The 23,712-nt window shown below is 43.0% G+C and overlaps 1 protein-coding gene across 1 annotated transcript; it reads right to left on the bottom strand.

Annotated features, from left to right (window-relative positions):
• Positions 1–3,073: 3,073 nt before the first annotated feature.
• On the bottom strand, positions 3,074–22,373 carry mxd1 (MAX dimerization protein 1). Its single transcript, XM_034692782.1, has 6 exons — positions 21,544–22,373; positions 20,839–20,941; positions 13,582–13,611; positions 7,007–7,121; positions 6,686–6,845; positions 3,074–6,552 (listed from the first exon to the last, which is right to left on the bottom strand). The coding sequence occupies exons 1-6, from the start codon at positions 21,608–21,610 to the stop codon at positions 6,356–6,358; spliced, it is 672 nt and encodes a 223-aa protein (XP_034548673.1). The 5' UTR covers positions 21,611–22,373; the 3' UTR covers positions 3,074–6,355.
• Positions 22,374–23,712: the final 1,339 nt, after the last annotated feature.

Raw genomic sequence — 23,712 nt, 5'->3', positions numbered from 1 at the left:
TTTGTTGTTTGATTGTGTTGTGTGTCTAGGGGTGTGTTACCTGTGTGTCATAGGGGTGTGTTCCTTGCATTAGGTTTCTGCTTGTCTTGCTTTGCATGTATATACGGGTGTGTACGTGCATGATTGGTCGGTGCAGTCCTGGGAGGCGAAGGTCAAAGCAGACTGGTGTGAGCACTGGTCCTGGATAAGCTGCTGGATTTGTCTAATCTGACTGAAGGCTGAGAGGTGGGTCAGTAGGGCTGTGACTCTGACACACACCCGCAAACAAACACAGTGGCTCACACAACTCTGTCAATAACATTTCTATACACACACACCAGCAGCAGGTAGGTTATGTCAATACACTCAGCTGGAGCGTGTTGTGCTTGGCTCAGGCTGAGCTGCATTGCGGTGGCCGTGTCGTATTTCATGTGCTGATTACACGTACAATGTGTCTTCTAATGGCTGCTTTTGTACGGATGTTTTCTTCCAACACAGACAGACAGACAGACAGACAGACAGACAGACAGACAGACAGACAGACAGACAGACAATATCAACTCTTTTTTTTTAATAAGTCAGAGTGGCTCTCAGGACATCAGGTCCACATAACAATGGAAAACATAAGTGTGTGTTCTTCAGACGAGGTAGAGCCCTTCCTGTCTTCTCCATTGTAATGAGTCTCCAGACTTTCCTTTGACATCCGTGACCCCTGTTGTATCTCCCCAACCTCATATCCTCCCTGACCTCTGCACTTTATACTATCTGCTGGAAAACAGACACAAAGCAGTCCTTTCACTATTGATCAGCACATCACTAAAGCTCTTTTTAGCTGCTAAAATATCTATTTGTGTGCAGATATGATGTATAACAAGACATTTAGTTTGTGATTCCTTCTTTTATAGCCTAATTCTGAAGACGGTTTGACTCATGTCTATCAGTATAGGCCAAAGGTGGTGCTCAGGCCTCCTTTAGCCCAGTCCTTCTAAGTGAAATGATCAACAAGCCTGGGGTCTGTAACATCGGCTGTTTGGGTCAGTCTTTGCCTAGTGGCTACAACCGTCGCCACACTCGTTCTGAGTCAGTGTCTCTTATCATAATATTTACACCAAGCTACTGCCTGGAAAAGCTGCTGGGTAGCAAAGAATAATAACTCATTAATCAAATGTTGGCTTGCTAATTTATGACCTTTAATAACCTAGTTATCAAAATATTACACACAGCAGTTCTTACATAAATGCATTGTTGCTAAATGTTTACCTTCAGTTTCTATCAGGGAATGCTGCGGCGTAGCTCACAGGTACAGCAGATGAATTAAAAGTTAGCTTGCTAATTTATGATTAGTTATTACGTCACAAAGATAAGGTTGAAATATATAACAGGATTTTAAAAACACACACACACACACACACACAACATACTGGAAATAAAATAAGCCCATGACCCGACAATGTTTGCTAGGTTAGCATTACTGGATGAATTCCCAGTCACTTGAATTACATTACTCTCAAACACACATGAAAATGATATCTAATAAAAAAGTATATATCAACAAAGCAAAGAAGAACTCAGAATTTGAGGAGATCTCTTGCTAAGTTCAAGACTTTGTCTCCTACAACAGGGATTCACAAAGTGAGGGTCGGGACCCCGTGGGGGGTCGCGAGATGTCTTCAAGAATGTTTTTTTGTTTTTTAATTATCTAAAAATAGTACATTTTCCCATTATGATAAATAATATTGACAAAAATAGTAGCTAAACTTGAAATAAAACCTTGAAAAAGCTGAGTGAGACAGCAGAATCTGTTGATCTGATATGGCACCATCATTTGTCATTGAAGGTCCAAGAAGAACTACAGGCTGTATCATCAACTGTATGGATGTGGTCTTTGTGAAGTCACCAATTCGTTTCTGAAGTCTCAAAGCCTATCGTTGGTGGTTGTAATATTGAAATGTTAACTCAACCTAACTTTCAGTCGACCTAACATGAGGCAAAGAGGTGGGGTTGAGGCAGGCCTTTAGCCTACAGTGTCCCCGCCTGTCAGTCAAATCAGCCATATGCAAACTAGTAAGTTTCATATCTTCAAAAATAATAATTTAAGAAAAATGTCACCGCTCCCTGAGAGAAATGAGCTATTCAGACCAAATTCATTTCTTATAAATAATATAAAATACTAATACTAATACTACTACTACTTATAATAATAATTTAAAATATAAATAGACTCATTTAGCAATACATCTGAAGTAACTCTATCTATTTGAGGTTTCACTCTAACAATTCTCAACAAGAGAGCTGATTTAGAAGATGTTTAAAGACATAAATTAAATATCTGGATTTATTTGGCTTCCTTTTTGTAGAACATCACCTCCAAAGATAGCAGATAGCAAAACAAGCTGATCAATTAATCACCTCATGGGGATTAAAATGCTCTTCATCATATCTCAAGTATAAGCCTTCCTTTAATGAAACTATGTAACCTTGAATGTCATGATGGTGCATTTTGGTGAAGCTGCAAAATGGAGGAGAAAGACTGGCATTGATCTAAAATGGTCCATGAGAGTATTTTTACATTTCACTTGTTGGGTCTGTCATCAGGTGTGACTATGAATCAAACATCCTTCACTGTATTGAACCTGTATTGGAGCACTGAGGGCGTTTCAGAGTTTCTCTGGTGTAAAAAAAAAAGCCTTCTCCTGTGGCTCCCCTCCCCCAAAAGCATCCAGACTGCCTCAGAAAGGATGTGGGATGCTTTTCAAGAAGCTCATCCCCCTCTCTCTTCATTTTCTTCACGCTTTGTTTGTGTTGGTTATTGAGCAGCAGTCAGATGGCTATTATCCCACAAACCTGGGATTTGGCCAACAGATTACTATGAAACACACACACAGGATGGCTGGCGAGGATCAAGCCCCCGCGGAGGCTTTCTTTCATCTGCTGTGCAAAAACCTCCTCATTACTGTCGATTCAACCTCGACATTAAGATTACTCATTGTATGAGAATCTGGTGGGCTGCTCGGTTGAAGCAGACATTTGTTCCTTGAATGCAACTACTGTTCACTTGTGTCTCGCTCTAACAATAAAGACAATGACAAGGTGATAGGTAGGTAAACAAGGGTTTCAAATGTTTTATTCTTTTAATATCAATGGCAAATATAAATTGCTGCTCCATTTTATTTTCAAAGGGTTTGTTTCCAACATTTGAATTCATTTCTTTAGAAGACAGTGCCCAAATTCTCCAATTCTTAAAAAGTAAGTGCACAAAACGCCCCCCCTTTAAGTTATTGTTTAACAAACAGACGTTGAACCTCCCCGTGGAGAAAGGCGGCAGGCGACATCGATGTTCATGGAGCTATGACGTGGTGTGTCTGTGTGTTTATTGTGTAACTCATGAAAAGCACCACGCCTGAGACCGTCACAATGGAAAGGAATGGCCTTTGTGATACACGTCGATACATCTTATACACTCATACATATCGTACCCTTTTGTGGGGGTCGTACATCTGTGTCTGTTTTAAGGCATTATTAGCCACTTTGTATGCAGGGATCAAATGTGCAAAAACCAAATATACACACGAAGATGACTCTTCCCCTGATGCTGAAACCTGTAGCTTAAACAACTGGTCTGGCTGTAGTCTTGTTCTTTGAGAGATTCCACACCTGCTTCTTAAGGCAGATGCTGAGAGCACCAGGGTCTTTGAAGAAGAGGGGGGAAGGACGGACGGAGATGAGGAGCAATAGTTGCATCATTGACACATACACCGCCCCACCACAGATGCCAACACAGCATGTGGAGGAGGGAGTCACACACACTCACACATGCATACATACAGGAAACACACACTCATGCACGCAGACTCACACGTATTGAATTGGTGTAAGACAGACAGCAGGCCATGGATGGAAAAAGGTGGAAACAGGAGGCTCCCATCGACAGACATTAATGCTTAGGTTAATACATGACGTCTTTGTCAAGTGGACTTTTTTGCATTTTACTAGGTAACAAATTAAACAGAAACATAGCCTTACAATTTTTTTAAAGCGCCCACCCACTACCTCCCCAAAAAATCTCTCTGAAGACAGTGACGAAATAAACACACACACACACACACACACACACTCATATTCACACTCACGCACACACCGACAGATGGCATTTCAGTGACCACACCTGCCCTCTCACACCTCATTTTAAATACATGTCCCCTTTAGTCCCCCTTATAACGGGGCTACACAGATCCTCTCTGTTTGAAAAGGTTTCAATTTGACAAAAAAAGCAGCATTCCACACTCAAAGACTAAACAATGCTTTCACTATTTTTCTGATTCTTCTTCATGCTTTAGCCGAGACTCGCAGGTGGTGGACGCAGGAGCAGGGAGGTTCTCTTGGCACCGTGCTGCCACGCTGCAGGCTTTGGGAAATCTACATTCAAATAAAGCTCTCCCCGGGCGTGATGGATCCAAAACCCAAAGCAGAAAAAACCTCAAACCTCAGCAGGCGGAGCGGCCATTTTGAAAACTCCTCACCACCTCTCTACGTCGACCACCAGCTCCTCTCGTTTTTTATACTTTTTAACTCACATTTTATGAAATTATTCAGATTTTTTTGTCCTTTTTATTCCCATGACGGGCCAAATGGTTTTGAAAACAACTCAAATGTAAGATCAATCACAAAGAAACGGTTCAATTTTCTAGGAGCACCGTGCCGAAATCTGAACAGACACAAAAGCCTCGAGGCACAAAAGACACTGAATCTAAATACTCTATAGATTGACTAGGCTGTGCAAACAAACTACACATAGAAACTCCCAATAAACCTCACAAGAAGAACGTAAGCTATGACTAATTAAATAGATCTATATATATTCATTTATATATTTAGTATATCTAATAAATACATTTGTTGATAGACATAGAGATCTTTCTTTCAGAACTATTTACATTAAAAGGTGTACATTTCTGCAGAAACAATAAATAGCTTTGAAGTCAAGGCAAAGGAGAGTCTGGTTTAAACGTTTGAGTGCTTCTCTTATGAAAGCCTTCCTCACGTGTTCTAAAAAGTTAAAGCCAGTCGTTTTTTTATTTTGAGGACGACTCTGCTCGTCTCAAACTGAACTCTCCTTTCATAAATAATTGGCAGGAACATCCGCTCTCAAAAAATAATGCTCTCGGTCTCACCTGCCTGTCCTCTCTACATAATGGAATGTGCTCCAGTCTCTCGACTGCTCTCAGTAGATCGGCTCTTCTCTTGCTATTAATACCTGGTGAACGGGGCAGTGAAGAAGTAGTGTACAAAAACATACCAGCACCTGCCTAAATATACCAGCATTCGGCTTGGTGGCTGGTGTTGAACATTTCCAAACCTGCTAGTGACCCCTGTTGTACCAGTCATACACACATCATGAAAAAAAGGATGCTGTAAAAACGCCACCGTCATCAGAGAGAGGCAGAACACATCAAACCCACCCGCAAAACCCTCCCACATCCCCGTTCCGTACACAATCTCATGCTGCACAAGTTTTTTTTGTTGGTTTTGTTTTTGTGTTACTTTTCCTCTGAATGGCAGGAGTGGACAGAAAATGACAGGGTAGTTACAAGTCTGCCCGCCAAAGCCTTGGTACTAAAGGATATATTGCTGTCGGCCCTGACAGTGTGACACCACACAAACTCTGCAGACGTCTGACATGTTCTCAAACATTCGCTTCATCTCGCAGCATGACTGCAACAGCTGTAGAGGGGGCCGCTAGTTTAGGAGACAGCAACTGTTTTAAAAAAAGAAAAAAGTGCAAAAGATCATGCACAGAAGGTGAGCAGGGCAGAAAAAAGGCCCTGCGTCACGTCAGTGTCACACCTTTGGGAGGACTCTGTCTCACTAGGACAACTAGGAGCGATGGAGGTGTGTATGTGTGTGTTTATACGTGGGTGTGAAGTAAGGGTGAAATCTCATAAGTGCTTCCCATGGCTCTTGAGGCATAGAAAAAGAGGCAGTGGGATATTGTGTGGTAACATTCTCTGGCTGAAAGTTGTATTTCTGAAGGACGGATGGAGGGGTTGGAGTGTCTTTAAATCCTCGTTTGATTGGTGCAGAGCCGGTGACACCCTATAGACTAACCGCTCATGATGTGCTGGATGTTGGCGGCCGTCTTAGAGGAGCTGCAGTCTGAATGGAAGTCAATGTGGGGACAGGAAGTCTGCAGTGCATCGATGGAGGAGAGGCCTCAGACTCAGTTAGTCCTGGTGGGGAGAAAGGAAGGGAGGGAGGGAGGGAGGGAGGGAGGGAGGGATGGTAGTGAGGTCTGAGGGGGACCAGGACGTGGGGAGACAATGTAGGAGGAGTTTGGCTGAGGGAAGGAGATAGGTGTAGGATCTGTGACTGGTGCTGTCTATAGGCTGCAGCTCAGCTGCTTGGCCATCTCCTGAGTGTCCTTCAGGCGTTGCAGGCTGGCGCTGGAGTAGCCCTCATCGCTACAGCTGCTGCGCAGGCTGCCTCGCTCGTCCCCTGAGTCACTCACACTGCTGGTGCTCCACTCCAGGTCACCCAGCAGGTAGTCTGTCCCCTCCACATCCACATCCAAGTCCTCTGTTGGATCACAGAGGGAGGGATCAACAAAAACAACTGTTAACATTGTTCTCACCTTGCTACAACTATACATTAACTATTTCCTGGAAAGTAGAGTGTGTGTATTATTTGTGTACGTCCGAGTGGGACTAACCTTGGTCAGAGTCGGACTTCTCGGACGACTGGGTGGAGCCAGTACTGTCCATGCGGGTCCTCTCCACCCCCAGCTGCTCCAGACGCCTCCTCAGGTGTCTGTGCTCCCGCTGTAGCTGCTCCAAGGTGTGCTGAGCTTTCCTATCGCTCTCCTCCAACCTCTGCAGGGCGGGTAGAAAAACACGACACAGAGGGAGAATGTTAGTGTGTGTGCGAGCCTCTAATCTGGATCATCTCAGGTACTCAAGTCTTCAAAGAGAAATACATTGAGGTACTAACTCTGATTTGGTCAGTTTAAATCTACAGACAAACGTAAACACACCTTGATATGATCTTTGGCCTTCATCAGCAGGCTGAGGGTGGTGTGCCTGTTAGCATCTGGTCCCAGGGGGACGAGGGATTTCAAGCGCTCTAAACACAGCCGTAGATGTGCCCGTCTGCAGAACAGAAAACAAAGATGCAACACGTTAATCATCTTCATGAATATTGGATACACAAAAAGCAAGTAGGTGATTGACTGCACGAGACATATTCAACTGTAAATTTAAAACAATCACACACTGCTCAATGTATCAATGTATGGATTCAGTGTCCATGGACACTTTGGCACGTGACTACAGTGGTTGATTCTGGAGTTTCATTCTCATTTCATGGTCTCCATCTGTGCAGGGAGTACGCTTAGTTATTTTTACTTGTTGGCTTTTAACCCAGCATGCAAGTTATGTTGCCTCTGACTTGTTATATTTTCACAGTGCAGCTCTTTGGTAAACTTTAGAGTTGTTTTAAATGTGTTAAATAAAGTGGATTAGATTTGAATCAGGTGAACCAAGTTTGAGCTTTGGTCACATCCAGCTGAAATATCTCATCACTGAAACTCCATTTGTGAGACATGAGACCCGGGCTGAAGCTAAGTAAGCAAGTAAGAAGAGTCTCTTTGTTTCAGAATACTTTTTAAAGAGGCATTGTAATAAATGCAAGGCTGCATAAATCCTTTTCTACCTTAAATGCTGAAAGGACTGTGACATGAGTGAAATGTTTTTTTACTAGCTGGGGTAAGATATCATTTCGAAAACTTCACTCTGAGTAACAGAAACATAAAGTTAGCTATTGAGTAAGCTTTAAAGACTGCAGTATGAGTTTGTTTGACACTTTGACCCAGACTGAAGCTAAGTAAGCAAGTAAGAAGAGTCTCTTTGTTTAAGAATACTTTTTAAAGAGGTATTGTAATAAATGCAAGGCTGTATAAATCCTTTTCTACCTTAAATACTGAAAGGACTGTGACATGAGTAAAATGTTGTTTTACTAGCTGGGGTAAGATCTATTTCATAATACTTCATTCTGAGTAACAGAAACATAAAGTTAGCTACTGAGTAAGCTTTAAAGATCGCAGTATGAGTCTGCCTTCATGAGATCAAAACATATATTCCCCACTACTTAGAGGCTTAAATAATCCTGTTAAATAGATGATACTTATCATTCAAATGATGCGCTTCTACTGGTAGCAGCAAAGTTTGGCCGCTCTCTGTGTTTACTCTGTTTTTGCTTTATATTTTTTATATTCTTATCTTATTTTTTATAACTACTGGCTGTTGGTTTCAACAACTAATGGATATGTTGATGGGGAGAAGAGTTTATCCAGAGAGGAGCTTCTTGCACTACAATGGAGCAAATCTGGAGGATATCACCCTATTGCAGCTGAGATTAAGAAGCGTTTCTGGGGATGCCGTGCTGGTGCAAAGGTAAAGGCAAGGAGATGGAGATATAAGCCCTTTCTTTCATCAATCATCATGGTGCATGTTAGCTCTCTACCCAACAAAAGTGATGAGCTGTGCTTTACTGAAACCTGGTTGAATCAAAAAATCTCAGACTCCTGTGTGAATCTACCTGGCTTCACTCTGATACGTTCAGACAGATGCTAAAGCTAGTGGCAAAATAAAAGGTGGGGGACTGGTTTTATTTGTAAATCAGGGATGGTGTAATCCTGCCAAAAAAATCCTGAATTTCCCCCTTCAGGGATTAATACAGTACATTCTATTCTATATTCTATCATACTCAACTGTACTTGGCAAATGTTAGCATGCTAACCCATTAAACCAAGATATTCGGCATTGTCATTGTGAGCATGTTTGTTAGCAATTATTGCTAAGATGTTAGCATTTGGCTCAAGGCAACGAGCCTAAGCATGCCTAAGTATGGCCTCACAGAGCTGCTAGCATGGATTCAGACCACTCATGTTATTCAAAAGATTTGTAATATAACAGAAGTCAAACATGTTTTGTATCAGGCGATGTCTACAGGAAGTCTTACAAGAACTACTGTGTGTGTTGATCCCTAAAGGTAGAGTTAGATTAAAGTTCCTCCCACATTACAAGAAACAGAAGCAGCTTCTGGACTAATATAAGAGAGATTAAGATGAGCAAAGATGTAGATGTATACGTAACTCCATTATCATAAAGTTTTGCTAATTGAGGCTTTAATGTAGCACCAGTGAAACAGCAAAGTGTTCAAATCCACAGACCCTCTGTGATCACTCTGAGCTCATTACTAATGTCATCCACAGCACACTCCCCTCCTCTCACACTCACACACACTCTGAGCTGGCAGCCTGGCCAGTTGCTGAGGTCTGGGGGTGTTTGTGATCACTTGACCCCGCTGTTACACAACACACACCTCCGGCTGGAGCCTCTGTGGAGTGTGTACGTGTCTGTATGCCTGACTGAGTGGGCGTGTGTACGTCAGGCTCTTCCTGAGAGTGAGTAAAAAAGGTTTTCCGGCAGCTGAGGACTCTCTGGATGAGCTGTTCTTTCACCATCTGCTGTAGGTGATCCTGATGTGAGCGTCAGACTTTATTCAGATGGACACACGGACGAAGACTGAGGCTGACACAAACAGATTCTTACCTCATGGCCTTTTAAAAACCCCAAACACACACACACACACACACACACACACACACACACACACACACACACACACACACACACACACACACACACACACACACACACACACACACACACACACACACACACACACACACACACACACACACACACACACACACACAGCATGTGAGTCCTACGCACGCCCATTCAAAGCAGTGTTCAGTAGATGAGAACAAGTGGCTGTTTCTCAGCTGACTCAGTCCAAAGGGCATGCACACTGTTATTACGTAACATGGAAATGCCCTTGTCTGTGTTGTCCTGTCATAATGAGGGCTCAGCAGGGCTAGTTAATGTTTGTCAAACAACACTGACAAGCAGCAGACTCATGAAACAGCACAGGTCACATGGTGTCTGAGTGCAAGAAAATCGCTACGGGCGTGGCCGTGACACACAGTCCAATTTCAGCAACAGGTATTTCTGGTCAGTGTGGCTTCAGTGCAGTGTGTCAACAGGGGGAAATGTATGTGTGGCGCGTGTTATCAGCTGCATGCAGAAACCTACATTTCATTGCCCTCATTTCCCACTAGTGTCCTTTCTGAAAGCACACGACCGGAGTGAGTGGGCCCGCAGGGTCCAAAATGAGGTGAATGTCCAAGGCGAGCTTGTTGCATAACAACAGTTGCAACCTAATCGTTCCTTGCAAACCAAGATGGTTTCTCTAGCAGCAGCCTTGAAAAGCTGCAGCCACTGCAAACAAAAAAAAATAACTGGGTCACAGTGGTGCTCTCTGACAGACCTGCAATAAATCCACCCCACTGTCTTCCCTCTCACCCTCTGACCCCCTACAGTAACTTCCCTTGACCTGCCGAGGAGAACTTTGCATGTGAAAAAGGCGTGGTGGCTGCTGGAGTCGTGTTTCCTGGATGCACACGCTCACATTTTGGCTGTGTGTGCAGCAGCAGCAGCAGCAGCAGCAGAGGGGAGGCAGCTCTCTAACATAGGAAGTTGAATAAATATATGGAGATTTCTCTGAGCCAGTACAGCTTGAGGAGGAAGGAGGGGGGGTTGGTTCCTCTCCCCTGGCTTTGCTATGTGGGTTGCTATGAGTTATTTACTATCTGCCTATGATTGCTTTCTAACATCAAACTACCAGTGGGAGAAACTGGCCAAAGGCTATACATGTTCTGAAGTGTAACAGGACAGACTGTGGTCATAATTTTGACTTACTGCTGGGCATGAGATGTCTACACACACACTCAGGCACACACATGCAGAGGGCTAAATCCCAGGCACACGCTTCAGTGCCATACATTATTCAGGCTGTCCACTGAGCTGCTGCTTTGGATCAGCTAGCAAAGGCAGGATGGAAGCACTGAGAGTGACAAGAGCTACACAAAAAAAAGATTTGTGTTGAAGCCTAAAAGTCTCTCTGAGAAACTCCTGACAAATGTCCGCAGAAGGAGTTTAGTTTGGGTGAAAATATCTTCAGACGCTGTAGTGATGTCATAAACTCTCTGATATCTAGTATTTCTATGGTGTTTAATTGAAGGATTTAAAGTCACATAGGGCTGATAGTCACAGATTATGAAGTAGGGTTTGAAAATCTCAATTGAAGGGTGTCGTTTTTTAAATATATGTTTTTATAAAAATCAGTTTTGCATTTTGATCAGAGGAAGCAGAATCTACAAGCGATCACACGACAATGTGGTTACATATCCAGGCGGCTGATGATGATGTTGTTGTTGTTGAGGTTGGGCTTTGGGTGTGGCAACATATCAGTGGGTTTTTGTTTTTTTTAAATCAATGCATAAAGAGTAACATCATGATGGGTTGGGATCTTTGCAAATTGAGGCTAAAATAAACCGCAAGCCACAAATGTACACTACCAGTCAAAAGTTTGGAAACACCTTCTCATTCAATCCATATTATGGCAAAACCAGATTATTTCATAGTTTTGATGTCTTCAGTAATAATCTACAATGTTGAAAATAATTAAATAAATGAAACCCATTGAATGGAAGGTGTGTCCAAACTTTTGAATGGTAGTGTATCTGTGATGCATGAGGAAGAGTTAGACACAAGGCCCTTTGTGGAAGGAGCAGCACAGCTCCATTCTGCCAGCTGCACAGAAACTCTGCTTTGACAATGAACGTGTCGTGTTAAAGCTAGGGTTGGTAGTCTCGGAAAACCAGCATGAATTTGAATGTAGCTTTTCCTCATGACTCCGTCTAACCCCTCCCCTCCTCCCTCGGAGCTCCTCCAAAACGACGCCCCCCCCGCTCACATGCACGAGCGCCGCTGATTCTCGACCATATGATCGTGACTGATTCAAAACCGGTCCTCACCAAAACATTATCATAGTGAAAGTTAAAAACACAAACAAACATGGCTGCTGTTAGTACTCACAACTATCATGCTAGCATTATCCAGTTGTACCAGTGACACGATATCAGGAGTTAAGTTATAACACATGTAATACTGTAACAGCTCTACTGTTTGTTAAACCTGTTCAGTGTAGATGTTCTTAATTCCTACAGTGTTGACGGTCAGTGAAGGCATCAGGAGAGGTGTAGAGTGTGCGAGTGGGAGAGAGGAGAGGAGAAGTTTTTCATTCATTCAAACATTGATTGTTGCTTTGTTGGTTGGCGTGATCACGGCCGACAGTGACCGGTTATTAAAACTCAACGTGCTCATGAATCGGCTCGTCATCCCTACAGCGTCCGGACGGACGCTATAGTACAGATACATTTCTGTAGGACTTACTGAACGTCATTAATTATTCTACTTGTTGGTGAGAGCTTTTTAGACTCTGATCCGGACTACAGTCCTGAGCAAAGCACCTCATCAGGTCAGAGGGGACAGGCCAGAGGACGAGCGAGAGGGGCAGTAAATAGAGTCAGGGGAAGTAGTGCACGCCGGGGAAATGTACGCGCAGGAGGAGGGCAGAACGGCTGGACGGGATTTGATTGGTTTAAAATTTGGGGAGCCAAAAAACGGTGATTGGTTGGTGTTTTCCCAGGTTTACTCTGGCTGTGGATAGCAGGTTTTTTTCACTCTTTTTTAGGAACACATCATGTATTGATTGCCATCAGGACATAAAGATCATTTTAACCAGTATGACAAAAAGTGTATCTAAATCTGATTACCAACCCCAGCTTTAAAGGGATATTTCAGTTTTTTTGAAGTGGGGTTGTATGAGTTTTAAATCACTAGTAATTGTACTAGCCACAACAGATGCTTCTCAGCTCAGCCCTGTAATGAGAAACTGCAGGGAGGAATGGAACACAATTTAGCTAATTTTGAAAAACTCTGACCCGAGCACTCACTTGGGTTTTGTGCACTCTACATGGATTTCTTTTTAAGTACTTTACTTTGCCGCCAGGACACAACACAGACGTGCTCTTCAGCCTGTAGCGCACTGATTGGCTAATCCGATCTAATGTACATCACTGAGATAGGGTCAATTTGTGACATTTTGCATCTCAGTTTTGTATAATGGGAAGCAGGAAATGCCTAAGATTACCCAGCGGACACAGTGACGTTTTAGAGTTTGTTATGTCAGCTCAGTCTTCCCCTTCAGCATATAACACAGTGTATTTTGATCATGTAAACATGTCATGCAAATCATGGGTTGTGTCACTGTGCGTATAGGAGGAGTGAGAAGCTCACAAAATTAGACACACTGTCCAAGATGCAAGAAAAATGTTAACGGCAATGTTTCTGTGCTAGACCTTCATCATGCTAACATGAGAGTTGAACAGTCTGCAGGACTATAGTAAGTCGAAACCTTTAATATGTCACACTCACAGCCTTTTAGATCACGTTGTTACCTTGGGCATCGGTTAAGGGTGATGGCACAACCTTAACATCAATATTTAATTCCCATTCTCTACTTTAATTGTGACCTTATTCAACCGAGAGCAGAAATGGGGATTTTATTTGCAAACTGACAAAAAAAAAAGACAACAGTCTCACATTAACTCACACAACCACACACGACACTCAGACGTACCTGTTCTTTTCCATTTCATTGTGCGTAGACCTGTGGAGATAAAAACACACATGAGAAACCACACATAATACAAGGGCAGCTGATTAAACAGAGTAAGGATCCCTCTCTCTGTGCCATCAATGCAGACCAAGGCCTTACTGCAGGGGAGAGTGAGAGAGGGAGAGAAAAGGCTGTGTGGGAGTTTAGGAGCAGTCAGAGCGGCTGACAAAATGAGATTCGAGGAAAATAGAAAAACAGGTTGGGTACTCTGATGCCTGAGGCTTGTTCTACAGAGGAGACTGGAGCTTTTTTAAGAAGCACACTCGGATACAGGATGAGGAGGCCAGGGGTAAACATAGTAACAGTAACCAGAAACAGAAGCCAGGAGCCGGAGAGAGGAAGGGACACTGCCCCCTTCATATTGTCTGATTATCCAGCGTGTACGGATCACTGACAGAGGTGGGGGTGGGGGAAGACGGTGCTGGAGGTAAACTGAGAGATGGAGGTGTGCTCGTGGGCAGCGAGGACTCCTGCATTGCAGTGTTGGAGCAGCACACACAAAAACAAGCAGACAGATATGGATTCAAAAGCACTTTTTGGAGGGAGCACACTGCAAAAAGAGAGAGTGCGTGGGGAAGAAGGGGAGAGAACGACTGTGGAGGAGATCCCCTCACCATCCCTGAACTTTAATCTACCTCCATCTGACCTCTGGACCCTCTCACCCCCACCCCACGTCCCAAAATAGCCTTTGCACTTTCAGCTCAGCAGGGCCTGACACTGTCCCCCCACCATTGATCCTGAAGGGACTCTCACTCCCCCTCACTCCTACTCCTCCTCACTCCACAGCTCTCTCCACCTCCATATTTGATGTTATTTTCAGGATCAAGCTAACAAATGTTGTCTCTCACTATCCTCAGTCACATCTATCTGGACTGTAATGTGTGCTGTGCCCCCTGTGTGTGGTGTGGGGTATCATGTTTTAGCTTTGGGTCTTGATCTCACCTCCGGCCTGTGTGCATTCCAGCGCAGGGCAGACAGCCGCTGGTGACATAACAGTGCTGGCAGGGACAGGATCCAGTGGTTCAGGCTACACTTCAGACCCTCAGCTCCTTCCCCAGCTAAACAGCTATTAGTTTTCTTTGTACATTGAATCCCTCATCGAATGGATACCAAGTTGAACCACTTTGACTAATGATAATACCCCATACAGTGTGTGCCGATAAAGAAATTAGCTTCGTAGAGCCAAGCTGTTTTTTGAACCAGGCTGTAAACATGTTTATTGATGCTGCAAAGATCGTCTTTTTCTCATTCATGTCTATGTGGTTTCCAGTGTTTCTGCAGCCAGCCTCAAGTGGACTCTCGATGTATTGCAGTTTGTAACACTTATGCATGGGCTTCATCGTTTGAGACCGGAGGTTGCCGCTTGGTGTCGAGCTAGTGTGAGCCTCCTCGCCAACAGATACAGTGTTCCCGCCTGTCAATCAAGTCAGTCATATCCTTAAGTGGGCAAAACTTGTATTCTTAATATTGTCTGATTTGTGGCGTTATACATTTTTTTTACCGGTTGCGGTTTCCTGTGTTTCTGCAAAGCATCAACCTCCGGTCTAAAAATATTGTCCAATGCGGAAGTGCTAAAAACTGTAGTTCATCGAGGATCCGCTTGAGGCTGGCTCCGGAAGTACCGGAAAGCACATACACACCAATTCAAAAAAAGATATTTTCAGCAATAATAAACACGTTTACTTCCTGGTACAAAAGACAAGTGTAGTCTGGATAGCTCTTTTTTCAATCACACTGTACGGGGGATGAATTTTATCATAACGCTGCAATTTCGAAGATATTAAGATTACGAGTTTTCCATTATGAGAGGCACAGCTGACTTGACTGACAGGCAGGAACACTGTAGCTGTTGACTAGGAGGCTCAAACCCCGCCTCTTTACCTCACACTAGCTCGACAGCAGCAATTACGTTGAGTTCAACATTTCCAATATGGCTGCTGCCGCCGATTGGCCTCAAAACAGCGCTTAAAAACAGATGGGTGACGTCACGGATACTACGTTCATTATTGAACAGTCTATGGTTTCTGCAGCCAGCATCAAGCGGACCTTCGATGAACTGCAGTTTATAACACTTTTTCATGGGCTTCATATTTTGAGACCGGAGGTTGGCGCTTGGTGGATACCAGTGGACGAGCCACAGTGGGTGGCAATGCTAAAAATATCAGCTCAAGCTACTCTTCACTTGCATTTAGCCCGATTGTTGGAGGTAATTTAAGAAGCAGTGTGTTTACTACATGAAAGAAATGGAAGGATTACAATCTAAAATGTATATGGTTTATGAGATCTTTTGGTATATTTGGTTGCTCATCGTCCTCGCCCCGGTCAATTCCTCTCTTAAGAAACGCCTGTTAGCTTGCTGTTTTCAGTTATAAAGCTGGTGTTTACAAAGTTCCTCATAAGGACAGGAAAAAATGTCCAAAGCTAGGAGACACAACTTCATTTGAGCTACGGACAAACGTTTATGTGAACCACTCAATATAACTTCTAGGCCTTCATTTCATCTCTTTGGTCTTTCCGTGCTGATCTCCAGTCTATGCTCTATCATACTCGTGGTCAGATTCTGCATCAATTTCGTGTGAGTAATACAGGATGAAATAAAAAAGACAATCCTGTTATGCTACAAGGACATTTCTACAAAGAAGTCAGAGCGGGTGATGAATATCAACATGAAAACCCAATCATGTTTTCTTCCTCTTCAGCTTACAGCCCTCTCAGTGAGTCCTCTGCTGATCACCCACTGTAAACTTTCAATCAAATTCTCCACAACATTGAGTCCCTTCTTGCCTTCCCTGTTTCACTCAGAGATAGGTAACGCTGCAGGAGTTCGATAAACAGAACGCTGTTTCATTTTGACTCTGAAACCAGAGGCTGGTTATAATTTATCACGAACTGCAGCAACAGAATTCACCGTGCATCACCGTTTCCTTCTTCCACTGAAATCTACCATTAACCTGTTTTACTTCTGCATCCTCTTTACTGACGTCAAACCTGCTGCTGGCATTGTTTGCAGTTGCAAGCAAGGAGTGTGGTAACTTATCAAGCTAGCTCTCGTTTTCTCGCTTCAAGTCTTCTTTTTAATTTTAGCTTCTCTTTTTCTAGCTAGGTCTAATCCATTCTCTTCGTCTTGTGTGTATTTCTTATGTTTATCTGTAGTTGTCGTTGCTAGGGTCTGAGAGAGAAACGTCGTATCAAATCCTCTGTATGTCTGGTGCATACAGCAGTTTTTGACAATAAAGAAGATTTGACTTTCTTCTGCAGAAATATCTAGAGACGAGTCAAAGTCCTGTTTTGTATGATCGGTTATAAATCATACAAATATGTCAAATGTTCTAAAATACCATTTGATATCAAGTCCCCGGTAAATACAGAGGTGTTATATGAGAAAATGTAGCTGTCAGTTTTTATAAGCTGAACTTTTCCTTCTTAACATGTTAATTCACTGAAAACTGAGGGGTGCAAAATAAGCACAACTTTTGCAACTTAAAGCTGTTGTTGGTAGGAATGGTGTAAAAACCATTGCTTTCTTTTCTGCTGGGTTTGGTGAAAAGGTCATAATGCCCATGGGTACTCATCGGTAAGTGGAGTAATTTGAGACTATAGCAAAATCTCTGTGTTTTCCAAAGCCTTCATATCAAGCAATGTTATTATTCCCCTCGTTCCCGTGTTGACGGACCAATCATAGCTACTCTCCAATCCTCTGTCCTGATTGGTTAAGGCGCGGCCCCTACTACGTCCTCCGATTGGTTATGAGTCCAGTACTATCATGACTGCACACGCCGATCTGTGTTGGGGGGCTAAGATGAAATCTGGTTGGGAGGGATAGTGTTGACATTCGAAGTCCCTCTCTCTGAACAGGTGTTTACTCTGTGACTACCAACAGCAGCTTTAAGCATGAACCAATGTTACTGTTGGTCTTAGTTTTGCCTCTGTGTGTCTACATTACTGCATTCATAGTAAAAAAAAATCAAATATGAAAGCTGCATAACCGTAAACACATTTTCCTTTAATGTCATGTGATAATGAATGACAGCAGACTGAAATAAACAGCCCTATGTGACAACAAGATAGCAGCAAACTGCTTTGAACTGAGAATTGATTTTGAATCCAATCGTTGCCTCGGGAATCAAATTTGAATCGAGTCCAGTTGTGATCTAACGAGAGATTCCCTCCCCCCCGCAGCCACGTTAACTCAAACAACAACAGTGTTGGCGGCACAGAGAAACTCCATTTCGCTGTTCAACAAGGAGGGCGAGCTCACTGTATGATTTCCATACTGCACTGTAGTTCCACAGAGTGTGTGTGTGTTTGCGTGCCGGGTGGGGGAGGATTCTCCATCTATGTAATGGAGGAGCCGGTGCTCTCCTCTGCCTGCAAAGAGTGAGAGCAGAGAGCAGGAACGACACAGAAGAGGGGGGAGGAGGTGAGGAGAGAGGGAAAACACGAGAGGGAGAGAGAGAGCGATGAGGGGGATGGTGGAGTCACCACTACTGACACACATGCACACACATACACGCCAGAGACAGGGTGACTCCCTTCCCCCACGACTCATATGTCCACGCCACTGAGAAACAACAGAAAGTGGACAGTGCACTGACTTTGCACACATACATGGCCGCCTGGCCTACATTTCACCGGTCTCACCAGCAGCTGATAGACTTAACACAACAACGCCTGATCTGATCAATTCAACACTCACCCCTCTACTCTCTGAAATCAACCTCCCCCCATCAGTGAAACCCTTGGAGTCACAGTCTGCCTGTTAATAATCAGATATCATTACACACCATATCAAATCATCCAGTCTGAGCACAACGCCTTGCTAACAACAAGACTGGCTCTGCTGTCCTTAAATAGTAATGACTTGTATCTGATCAGGAGCTCTGATGAGGGAGTCGCTGCAGCCTGACATAACCTGGCGATGAAACGACAGTGAGCGTTCAGAGTAAACATCAGAGCGCTTAAAGCCTCCACGACTGCAAACAGAAGACAAACCTGCAGCAGCTCGAGGGCTACTTGACACACAAAGCTGGTCCCACTCTTTCTTCACCACGCATGTCTAAAAATAAAGTGCCTCTTAAGCATGTTCAGGCATGTTCTGCTCCATGGAGATATGTTCTTACAGCCCCCCACATCCTGCACCTTTAAGGACGCTACAAATCTTTAACTGTCATTGACGACCGTGACAACAAGACAGACCTACAGGCGTGATCTTTGAGAACTGGCTTAACCAAATATTTGAGTATCACTTCAGTACGTTCTGAGGAGCAATTTTAGGACAATCAGCCAGGTAGTTAAATGAATCCATAAGATGATCTTCTGATTCCTCATAAATGACATGAGATGAACATGTGACATTTTGATGGACTTGTTCTTTAGACATCTGATATGAAGAAATCATGTTGTCTTCTTTTATCTGGGTGGAATAAACCACATCTTAGCCTGTAACCCTGGCTCATACATCTTGTTTGTTTACAATAAATGTAGAAAATATTCAAACTATTCACCGATCATGAAATAACTCTTCCTTTGAGTCCACACACGGCGATGCCAGCTCTGATTCCACATCAGGAATGTGCACATATGAACGTATGGAATACTTGCATGTCTGCATATAGCAGTAACTTTAGATCAACAGATAACATAGCCTGCTTTACATAAGGTTAGGAGGGGTAACCGCTCGCTTTATGACCCTATTTATATGACCCAATACATGCTTCACCTCATGTGCTCCATGCATTGAATACTGAACATGGAAGCCATCCCTCAGACACTTGAGGACACAGCATTAATCAAACAACGCGCTCACATACGAGTGTGACGGTGTAAAGGAGGAGGAGATGAGTGGAGGAGGATCTCTTCGTGGATGGACAAAATATTTGAGCAACATCATGATGGTTTTACAGAGCAGTGTTTGAAATGTGCTCCCTGTTGTACAAGATAAATAATCCTTCTGATGGTTTGAAATACTCAAATTAATGACAGGCTACCTATAGAGCATATTAAATGTCAGTGCATAGCATTCACCTTGATGGTACAGCTGGATATACTGTACATTAGGTCAAAGAAGGTAAGGGGCCTTTGGATTCCTATTTATATGCGTTACCTCGTGAGCTCTACACGTTCATTTCAACACATCAGACCGGCAGGAGAGAGCATCCAGTGTAATGGAACATGGCTGAATGACAGGGTGGACTAGTGTGCCCTCATGGTGCAGGACATACCTGATGTGGATTCAACAGGAGCGATCAATCAATCTGAACGTGCAGATTGGCCTTATATGACCTCGCTGCGGTGGGTGTGAGCACGGTGAAAGCTCTTCACTGTTAGTCTCTTTTTATACACCTTTATTAAATGTTCCCTTCATCGGCACACCAGTTATTTTTTACTGCAGCAAACATGATCCCTGCTTTAGCACTAGTCATGTTTTTTTGTTTGTATTTCAGGTCTTTTTGCTCACGTAGATTTGGATTGTGCTCCTGATGCAGTTCTACTCTCGACTAAACACAGAATGATAAAATCCAAACTGAACTCTGATCACAGATCGCACATTGATCTGTGGTTGTGGATTATACTTATCTGTGCTGTTATGACTGATTGATGGACTCCTTGTTACAGAGTTTGCAGCTACACTTTAAGTTTCTGCGCTGAGGGATTAGAAGGTGTTAGGACCCCCCCCCCATACTAACATGTCATCTGCAGTCACCTTGACTGACCCACTTCTCCTTTAACAAGTGACCATTCACTATCAGCAGCGTGATGCTTGCTGCGGTCAGTCAAACACTTTAAGGAAGAGCATGGGGGATTCAAAACGGGGCTTTAACTCAATGGACTCCCATAGACTTCAGTGTAAGCAGCACAATTACAGGCTTGTTTGTGTTTATGTTTGTGCAAATGTCAGACAGCAGTGGGAAAATAATGTCCGCTGTATCGGTTAACTCAGTGCAGATAATGCTGATGTCAAGGATGATGAAACGATCTCTTATTCAGTATCATGCCGTAAAATCTCAGTATTTTTTCACCACCATTATCACAAAGATTTCATTGCAGTGGTCTGGGATCTGCATTTCATATCCCTGGCATGACATGGGTTTATTTTCAGGAGAAAACTATGCAGGGATACACTTGAAGTGGAGGAATGATCAGCGCCTTGTTGTTGCAGAGTTGAATAATGACACAATCATGAGCATTTCTGCCCACAAGGAGCTGAATGTCCTTTACCTGCTACTTGTGTTTTTCTTGCTGCTTTTGCTTTTCCTTTTCAAGCTCTCCCTCTCTCGACTGCTGATGAAGGGTGGCATGGAGGCATAGCCGTGTTCAGCTTCTGCAGGCAAATAAAAACAACATAGTGGTCACATGTCCGAGATATCTGGCAGTGGCACAGCAAAAAAAAAATTAAGACAAACAAGGAAGAGGAAGAGCTGCAAAATGTGCCACATTTAATTCAAGCCTTTTTTGGAATTGTGTAGCAATGCCTTGTGGTCAGGCACAGGTGTGAGATGAATGGATTTCCTGCAGTATCTTTCTACAGTATTTTCTCTCTCTCAGCCTGGACAATGATGTCATCTTGAACTGGAATAAACCCCACTAGCAAACCACAACAGAGGGAAAGGAGGGGCTTCAATGAAAACAATGTCTCCCTGCACATCTGACTGCATCTGCCACAAATGCATCTATTATTCAGCTTCAAAGAATATGTGTTTTCCCACTTATGCGATCATTTACTTTTTAAAGTCTGAGCACCTATTTGTGTTTTTCTTCTGCATAGCTGTGCAGAAAACACAGCAACACTTCTGTTTAATGCATGACCCGATTAAAGGGCTGCGACAAAATGTAAGATTTGTAATGACGTGGGTTGACTTATGAAGTGATATGCAAATTCAAGAAAGACAACAGACCGTGTCACACAACACAATTACACTTTACCTCGTTCCCTGCGATCAAGGTACTCGGCTGCTTCGATCAACATCTGCACCAGTCCGATCGCCGCCATTTTCAACAATAACACTGATATTATAATAATCCGATGAGGGATTCCGTGGATGTACACAGCCTGCTTCGGGTCCTGGTTTCACACACTGCTGTCAGCTAAGATTTAAAGAGCTATTAGTGTCTCCTGCAGGGTGTCAAACTGGCTCTTTAATAGTTGCAGCTGCAGACAGTTTTTAAGTGATCTCCTCCTTGATGATTGTTAAAAAGCTTCAGGTACAGGTTGGTAAGCAGGCTGGTTAAGGCAACCACTTATACAACATCAGGCGAGCTTAATAATTTAGCTTTAATAAACACAAAAACACAGCTTGTTGACAAAAACAACACAGCAGAGAGCTTGGCGTGTAAAAAAAAAATAAGCCGAGTGTTTTTGTGATTGGCAAAAAAATTCAAAATGTGGGTTGTCTGAAGTGACAAGTAGTCAAAAAGTTGCAGCTTGATGTCAGGGTTTAGCAGTCAGAAAAACAAAGACGATGGCAGCTCGGTGGTGATCAGAGATGTGACAGAAAATCGAGCTAGCTGTTTTTAAAGTTCAAACCGCCGGTGTCTTCCAAACTGCTCGCTTCAGGGCTTCGTGTCAGGCTAGTTTGTGCTGGTTTATCGATGATATGTCTCGTTGGAAACGCGGAAAGCGACTGACATCAACTGAGGAATAAGCTCGTGTTTATCAAACTGCTTCCAAAATAGTGGCTTGTTGATCTAAGCGACAGCTAACTACTGTACTTTGCCACAAAGCTTCCGTGTGCTGCGATCTGATTGGGTACTGGACACGGCGTATCGCGCTCCCATTGGCTGTTGTGAGTGTCAATCACAGAGAGGGGCACCGGTGACAGCAACTGACGTGCTGGGGCGGCCATTTTGGCTCAAGCTTACGTTGGTTCAACTAGTAATGAAATTCATAACAGGGAGAGAATAACACATAAGATAAGGAATTTCAGCGATGTTTCTGAGTCACGATGGAAAAAAATATCAACATTGATGTAACATGAAAAGAGATAGATGACAAATGTAGATGTGCTTGCACTTGAGCATTGGATTTGAGCTAGACACAGACGGTGAAGAACATTAACATTAACAATATATATATATATATATATATATATATATATATATATATATATATATATATATATATATACATTATATCCTAAATAAAATCAGACTAAACTTGTTCTATGTATTTCTTTTTTTTTTTTTTTTTTTTTTTTTATATATATATATTTCAATTGTTATTCTTGTCGACGTTGTAGATCTTATTCTTTGAACATTTTCTTGAAAGTTTGTTTCTGCATTAGGTATCAAATCCTATACTCATGGATGATTTAAAAATGAATTGTTTATTTACAGAAGGTAGTCTTATACATATTATAAGCAAACTCATCCATGCTAATGCTGACGTGCTGTTACGTCTTTGTTTTGTCTTGTTTTTTTGTGTGTGTATGTATGAGTATTTTCATTCTGCTTTATATATTGAAAACTATTAAATAAAAAGCATTTTTTTTAAGTTTACATTGGTTAGGGATTGGGGCCATAGACTGTATAAAGGTTGGGTCTCACTGTAAGAGCCAAAATGGTTGATTACTATGCCACATACCCGTGAAACGTGATTGGTCGCTTTCTGCCCACGAGCTCAGAAGACAACGCCCGCTTCTGACAGAGGCCGCGCCCCTCTGCCATGCTGTTTCGCGGTGGATGGCTGTGATTGGCCCTGGCCGTGTTGTCTTATTTCCTCTCCAGTGATTGGTCGGATTCACATGCTCTTTTACTATTGGTTGATCGCTTCTCCTATCAAATTGGTGGATGCCCGCGCAGGCGCAGCACTCTATTGTCTGTAACAAGAACCTCGAATGCCTGTTTTATACAGAGACGGATGTAAAATGAACCAAATCTGACAGCATGGTTCAAAATCATCAACCAGGAGAATGCTGTTCCTTTAGTGACTACCTTTAATTCCAGGATGAGATGCCAGCTCGTACCATACGTTGAAAGGGAACTCCTTAACCCTCCTGTTATTCGTGGGTCAAACTGACCCTTTTTAAAGTCTATTTTAGGCACCATATGCCCTCCAAACCAGCTAAATGCAGCATAAAAATCAGTATGTGACAG

The sequence above is a fragment of the Notolabrus celidotus genome, chromosome 9 (assembly GCF_009762535.1).
Source record: "Notolabrus celidotus isolate fNotCel1 chromosome 9, fNotCel1.pri, whole genome shotgun sequence".
Classification (NCBI taxonomy): Eukaryota; Metazoa; Chordata; class Actinopteri; order Labriformes; family Labridae; genus Notolabrus; species Notolabrus celidotus.
The sequence above is the reverse complement of the archived record's forward strand: the minus strand, read 5'-3'. Positions and strand labels throughout refer to the sequence as shown.

Bases quoted from the DNA above. Each gene is read 5' to 3' on its own strand.
- mxd1 (XM_034692782.1), bottom strand. From the start codon at position 21,610: ATGGCGGCGATCGGACTGGTGCAGATGTTGATCGAAGCAGCCGAGTAC. The intron at 13,612-20,838 runs GTAAAGGACATT...TTATCTCCACAG, and splicing joins AAGAAAAACACAAGTAGCAG to GTCTACGCACAATGAAATGG. The intron at 7,122-13,581 runs GTACGTCTGAGT...TCTGTTCTGCAG, and splicing joins AATGAAATGGAAAAGAACAG to ACGGGCACATCTACGGCTGT.